Raw genomic sequence first — 7,515 nt, 5'->3', positions numbered from 1 at the left:
TGAAGAAGAAAAAAAAGTGTGTGAGAGTATAGGTTATCGTAATTATTTTAGTACAACAATCATGAAAACAAGAGGTAATGTTGAAAAAAGGATGTCAGCTGCTATTGAATGAAGATTGCTTTACAAGTGTGACATGTAATTGCAACTACATTATCCAATTAAAGAGATATCATTTGTAATTTAAACTTCACTAGCTAAAGCGAGTATAACTCACATATAGTATATATTAGCGCTTGAGTGCATGTTTGTTAACTAACCTAACTCTATAACATTGAGTTCGTGTACTTTGAACTTTGTTCAATTTCAGTTTTTATACTTTTAATATGGTTCGATATTAATCTCTATCCTTTTTCTAAATCTTGCTTAGTTGTTTTTTTTATTTTATTACTATTTTAAAAAAGATCTCCTTGTTATATATAGTATATTTAGTATATTTTTTACAAAATTTAAAAGTATAAGTTGATAAGTTTTATTATATTTTATAAATAGTTTCAACTTTTTTCTATATATAAAAATACTCCTTTTAAAAAATATATTTACTTGCGCTATTTTTACACAAAAATCAGGAAAGTTTAGAAAAATAGTAAAATAAAAATATAAAATAAAATTTATATCACTCATATTTTCAAAATAACAAATATAAAAGTAGATTGAAAAAAAATGTGTTATTTTTTTAATTTAGAGTATAAAAAAAATGTGTTATGAATTGTTTTTAATTTGTTTTTATCATCTAATACAATATCCCTACCAATTATCGTTATTATTAAATTAAAAATTTAAGATTTATTCGAACTACAACAACCAATATATATATATATAAAAATAGAAGTAAAAGTAATTTAAATTGATGCCATAAGTTATTGCGTTTTGTCTTTTTACAATAAATACATTGCCGCATTTGCAGCAGCACTCCGTTACGGCCAAGAGAGTTAATAGAAATGGGTTTCTCGATTTCTATTTTATTTTCTTTTTAGATTTTCCTTTTCAAAATAATAAAAATGATATATTATATATATACATATATTCATAATTTTAAACCTCATAAATTGACACCAACCAAACCACTACCTTAATTTAGGTGTATTTTATCTTTAAATAAAAACAGTTTGAAACAATTAAGTACTTGTTAATTAATTAAAATTAGTGGTTATTTATTTATTTATTTATTTTTTTGTTTATTATTATTATCATTATCATTAGTAGAGTAATAATGGGTAGTTTTTAATCATAAAAATTGATGTTAAGAATCAATAAGATTACTTGCCTATATAGATTGATAAAGAATAGGAATCCAACAATGGAATAAAGTTCATATACTAAAATATTTCATATATATAACAAATTTTTTTGATTAAAACTTTTAGGTTAGAGACTAAATATATTACCTATTAAAATATAGATATTAAATTATTCCAACGTTATATAATGTAGAGCTAAGCCAATAAGTAATATGCACTCATTCTATACTTCAATCTCACATTACTCGTTGTTACGTTGTGCTAAATAAATGTATATAAACTGCATGACAACATATTAAAGTTTGTGAAATAAATAAATTTTTTCATATGAAATTTGGGTCTCCTAGTTGTTACTTTATTACTAGTTAATTAAGATATATATTAAATTTGACGGAAGTTTAGATTCCTATTTATGCTTTTTTGTTTATATCTCCGAGTGTTTGGGTCAACATACATATCTCAATCTCAATTAATTTCACGAGACAACTCGTGACCCTACAAATCTATACCTACACTTGTTGAGAGCTAGTTTATTAAAAGTAATCTTCTGTGTTTCTATTTATAAACTTTCATAACTAAAATCTAATGAGTCCCTCAAATTTTACAATGACATGAAAAAAAAAATCTATCATTTATCAGATTTTCGTGTAGTAGTTCTTGTGTATTTTTCTACATGCCTATAATATGATCGAAAACCTAAATTAAAAAGAAAAGTTAAAGTTAAAGAATTTATGTGACAAAATGCAATAATTTAACATTTGTATATATATACCATTACAAACTCTTCGTTAAAGTAATTTATGTAAATTCAAAAGATTCACAATGAAAACGAAAAAGTACAAAAACTATAGTAATTAATGACACTCTACAACTTTGATTAGAAAGAAATTATTCTTTCTTCCGACACTCAAACATTGTAGGGTCAGATGAGTTGTCTCGTGAGATTAGTCGGGATGCATAAAAGCATACACTTCAAACCTCATGAATTGCATATAGCAATCCGTAGAAAAACTACACAAAAGTGTAAATTTAGACAAATAAAAAGAGGGGGTAACAAAATAAAATAATTTAACACAAGGGGTGAAAAGAAAATAAATAAAAGAAGTGTTTGGGTAGAAATGAGAAAGTATATTGTTTTATTTTCATTTTTTGTTTGTTTGTTTGGATTTGGATTTGGATTTAGAGAGCTCTTGATTTAATGATGTCAAAGCTCATCTCACTTGGATCTGTGGCTTGTAATTCGACTTGAATTCCATCCAACTCTCTCTTGAATCTATCCTTCGAACTTGCATACAACATTTTACTTCTTATTCTCGATGAGTCTGGTGACCTACAACATACACCGTTTACAAAGATTTTATAGAAAGCTATTGTAAATGACAAAACTACTAAAAAAACTATTTATAAAATATATCAAAATTTAGTTTCTATAAGTGATAGATGCTCGTAAACTTCTATCTATATCTATTAGTTACATATACTATAGAATTATGTCTATTAGTTAGATATAGTATATAATTTTGTTGTCTAGATTTTTCTTATTTGTCTTCTTTTTAGATTTTTTAAGAACATCAAATAAGTCTTTAGAACGTTCAAAATTTCTAAAAATTGAACTTTTTCTAATAGGAAGATAGAACTTTCTAAGATTAATTAACAAATTAAATTATGTTAACGAATCTTTGAATTTTATGTCTATTTAGTTTTGTAGGGTTTTTTAAATGACGGGTAAATTTCTAACCTTTAAATTGTGTATCTAAAAGTCACACAATATTTAATTTTGTGTTCAATAAATTACAACCAAAATTTAAAATGATTTGATATACTCTACAAAACTTCAAAACTTTTATAAAGTAAAATTTAATTTAGAAAAAATTTAATTTAAAACTTCTAATTTTGTGTAAAGAAATTATGTAATAACCAAAAAGAAAAAACCTATAGATCACGAAAGTGTAAGTTTAACTAAATATTAGATTAAAGAAATGAAAAAAAAAAAGCTATTATAAAAACTTTAAAATTCAACTCTCCATTTGATCAAACTTTTGAAAATATCTCATTTGTTTATGAAAATTTCAATTTTATGTTTAATATTTACTTTTTCAATATATTGGTAAGATTTTCAATAGATGCTTAACCATTAATCTAATCATACAAAAAAATATATTTAATTAACGTATTTATCAAATATAAAATTTAAAATTTAAGGTTCCAATAAATTCAAAAAACGTAGTGAATTTATCCGCATCAAAGTTTTAATGTGAGTGTTTGAGTGATTCAATCTAAGCCACTAAGAAAATCTAGTTTTGATTGAGTTTAATAATCGTTTTTTTTTTTTTTTTATCTATAGGTCTAATTCTCAAAATCCAAAAACAAAAGATAAAACGGTTATCAAAAGGAGATATTAAAAATGGATGATAAATATGTGGAGACGATACCAGGCAATGAAGTAAATCTTGCTCTTCTGACAATTCTCATTGGTTGTAAAGTTGTAATCATAGACAGCATAACGACACTCATTGGCGGGGATGGAAGCAGTGAAATCATCATAGGTTTCATCGGGGCCACCGACCTTGTCGACGGTCACCTGCTGCATCTTCTCCTCAATCTTGAACACTATGAATCTATATTTTCTTTTGGCCTTCAGATCCAAAAACTTGAGCTTGCACTCATCATGAACCGCCATTCCTGATGATGAATTTGCCTTTCCAAAATTGCAAACAAAACATCCTTCAAAACAAATCTAAAAAATGAAAAACAAAACAAATCAACCCAAGTTTGAAACATACCATAGTGTCTGATTTGATGCCCTCAAATGAAAGAGAAGTTTTTGTTTTTGTTTTTTCTTTTCTTTTTCTGTTTTTTTGGGTATTTTTCTTGAGATCAGAGGAAGGAGAGTTTTGAGTTGTGAGAAATGCTTTCTTTGTTTTTTGTTTTTTGATTTTGTTTTTTTTTTTTTGTTTTGGATATCTCAAATTCTCTCCTAAAGGCTCTTGTCTTGTCTGACTTAGCCTTGTAATTGGTAAGGTTAATTTGGTTCACGTAAGAGAGTTATGGATTTTGATGCCTTTTAATGTTGTTCTATATTTGGTCAATTAATTAGATTTTGAAATTTAAGATTTATCTTGACCATGTCTTCCTTTTGTTTGGTTCCCCATAGACATCGCTATTTCTGTTCTAAATTAACCCTTTTCATACCCAACACCCTTCTAATCAAAAGAGAGAACTCCTTCCTAAATTTTGCTCACCCATAAACTTTTTTCGATCTCTCTGCTGATTGTTGTGGTTCTTCATGAGTTATCTACATGTGTGTGGATTAGGAATAAATATGATGGGCTGAAAAACCAAGTCGGCGGACTAAAGTCGATTGGTGTTGGTTTGAGATTGGTTCAAATATTTACTAACTAAATCAACCATATGATCACCTCTAGTGCTAATACACATATATACATGCATACATATATACACGAAGCATTGATCAAGTTGTACCAATTGTGTATGAGAATGTATGCATGAAACGTTGATCAAATTGTAACAATTGAGTATGAGAATATATGCGTGAAGCATCAATCCATCAATCAAGTTGTACCAATTGAGTATGTCAATATATGCACGAAGCATTAATTAAGTTGTACCAATTGAGTATGACAATTCTCAAGTATTCAATGAAACATTTCTTTTACTAAATAAATTAGTTGAAATTAAGCTTGTAGGCAAATTGAATTAACAAATTTATGTCATTTTACTTTCAATTGGTTAAAGATGTCAGCAGTTTTACAAAAGTGAGATCGTTACAAAATTGAAAGCTAACAGTTTATGAATCTTCATTTGTCGTTAAGGTTAAAAATTATTTGTTACGACGATCCTATGAATGAGAATTACTATTTAGGGGTCCCTTTAATAAGGGATCAGGTACTTGACAATAAGCAAAGATGAAGCAGCTCAATAGCAAAATGAACTCTTGGATATGAACACGCAAGCTCAATATAAAACCCATAAGCCATATGTTTTCTTGACAAAAAAGTGGAGCTTTCATTGAAAAGTATGAAATAATGTACAAGGACATGCTAAACAGAAGGAAAAATATCAAATGAGTACTACTCGAATTAGATTACAAGAAAGGGACTGAGATCTAAAAGAATGAGACGAATTGGATCTTCAATGATAAACTACTTGAGTTCAAATAATGCCAATGCATTTCACCAGATTTTCTCCAAAACGAAGGGCTAATGGTACCCTGAAGATTCAGCCTCTGCACCCATTGCCAACCTAAAGACATGATAACAAAAACCGTTTATGGAATCAAACGACACAACCCGATTTCCAGTTCAAATTAGACGACCAAATACGTTATAATTCGAGTTTCTATAGACATTCACATTAGGAGACACTCATGAAGGGGACATGAAATTATCCGATACAGCTAGTAATATGATTCAAGATTGAGATGATGGGGATTACTTTTTGTTTGAACACCTAAGAAAGTAAGAAAAAGAAAGAGATATTCTTGACAGAGCAATTTCCGAGTTCAAATGATGGAACATTTTCTTTGAATTTGCATTTAGTATTAGGTAATGATTAAGAATTTCTTATAAATCAGATTCGAATCAGTACTCAAGACATTAGAGATCAAAGCTTACTACGAATGGAAGATTTTTCTTTGTAAAACTAAATCAATATGTCAATTCATCAATACAGGGCCAAAAAATATACATATCAAACCTCATTTATCAAGCTCCATAGCTTGAGAAGCTTTTGCTTTTGCTGTTGCCGTCAACTTGGTCTTCACTTTTTTCTTCCCAACTTGAAATCCACCTCCACCCTTCTTTTTCTTTCCACTACCATCAACCTATGAACAAAGTTATACGAAAATCATGAGACTTTTGAATGATATCAAAAGAACAAGCACACAAACAAACAGAACTTGTTTCAACTCCATCGAAAATTGCCAAATCACCCAAGAAATTAAGCAGTAGAAAGTCATTGAACTTCACAATCCCACTGGAGTATGTAAAAACTAGAAAATTACTCATACGATGAAATTCCTAAATCGTCCTACTTTTCTACCCCTAATAATTAAACGTTTTTCTATAAACGAAGCAGAAAATTCTACTTTTCTACCCCTAATAATTAAACGTTTTTCTATAAACGAAGCAGAAAATTCTACTTTTCTGGATTCAGTAGAGTGAAAGAGAGAGATTTACTTTCATACTATTCTTCTTTGCTTGAAGCTTCTTAGCAGCCTTTTCCTTTTCTTGTTTCTCCCCTGGTAAGAACATTACATAAGAACCACGAAAATAGTGAATCAACTGGAACGAACGAATGAACGAACAACCAAACAAATTATTCGAAAAATTAATCCATGATTAGAAGTTACTTTGAAGGTCGAATTCATATTGTTTCTTCCTGCGCGAAAGACTGTTCTTCTTCGACATATTGTTGGTCTGCCGCCAGAAATTTGGATATCCCAACGTCGTCTTCTTAAACCCTAATTCATAATATATATATATCGGCTAAAAGAGAAAAAATAAAACTGAAAAATCAAATGGTTACGCTAAACGTTACCGTCTAACCGTACGATAAACTTTTTCTTCCTATTTTGTCCTTTATATATATATATATATATATATTAGTTTTGTTGTTTTTGCATTTTTTACTTTGTTGATTTTTCTTAATTATTATGGTTTTTTAACCAATACATGCATGCATCTATTTGTAAAATTTCTTTTTAACGTCTTCACACGTAATTAAATTAAAAAAAAATTACTACCATTCATTAGTTAGGTTTTTCTTTCTTTCTATCAATCACACATTCTTCTTTATCTTCTTTCTTGTGACTCATCTTCACACTTCTAATCATTTTCTATAAAATATAATAAAATGATAAGCAATAAAATAAATTCATATATTGGAGAAGTTGGTGTAAAACAATATGTACTTTTGTGTGTTTTCAACCAATGTATAAGAATGCGAGAAGGCCTCTGACAACACTATCGTTATGTGTTGAATAAACAATATTCTCACAATACTTATCATGCACTACAACGTTATTTTATCTATGTATCTATGTTCGATTAATTTAAAATTTGGTTGTTTATTAGCATTGTATTTGAGATTGGAGAGACTTCTTTATTCATCATTTTATTTTAATTATATCCTTTCATTATTTATTCATTTCATTTCATTCTTTAATTTATTTTAGATAATCGATACGTAATATGGACTTGCTCTTGAAATATATACTTCAATCTCACGCTACTCTACGTTGTACTAAAAACATGCA

General features: G+C 28.1%; 1 protein-coding gene and 1 long non-coding RNA gene across 2 annotated transcripts; both read right to left on the bottom strand.

Moving 5' to 3' along the window:
* Positions 1-1,980: 1,980 nt before the first annotated feature.
* On the bottom strand, positions 1,981-4,890 carry LOC101203933 (actin-depolymerizing factor 7). Its single transcript, XM_011652455.2, has 3 exons — positions 4,022-4,890; positions 3,671-3,936; positions 1,981-2,568 (listed from the first exon to the last, which is right to left on the bottom strand). Exons 1-3 carry the CDS (start codon positions 4,022-4,024, stop codon positions 2,418-2,420), a joined length of 420 nt encoding a protein of 139 aa, XP_011650757.1. The 5' UTR covers positions 4,025-4,890; the 3' UTR covers positions 1,981-2,417.
* Positions 4,891-5,193: 303 nt separating this feature from the next.
* On the bottom strand, positions 5,194-6,767 carry LOC101202969. Its single transcript, XR_180737.3, has 4 exons — positions 6,610-6,767; positions 6,437-6,498; positions 5,955-6,081; positions 5,194-5,501 (listed from the first exon to the last, which is right to left on the bottom strand). It is a non-coding gene; the product is annotated as an uncharacterized LOC101202969 (long non-coding RNA).
* Between the last annotated feature and the right edge of the window lie 748 nt (positions 6,768-7,515).

Source organism: Cucumis sativus, chromosome 3 (assembly GCF_000004075.3).
Source record: "Cucumis sativus cultivar 9930 chromosome 3, Cucumber_9930_V3, whole genome shotgun sequence".
Lineage (NCBI taxonomy): Eukaryota > Viridiplantae > Streptophyta > Magnoliopsida > Cucurbitales > Cucurbitaceae > Cucumis > Cucumis sativus.
The sequence above is the reverse complement of the archived record's forward strand: the minus strand, read 5'-3'. Positions and strand labels throughout refer to the sequence as shown.

Bases quoted from the DNA above. Each gene is read 5' to 3' on its own strand.
- LOC101203933 (XM_011652455.2), bottom strand. The intron at 2,569-3,670 runs GTATCGTCTCCA...TGTATGTTGTAG, and splicing joins AAGATTTACTTCATTGCCTG to GTCACCAGACTCATCGAGAA.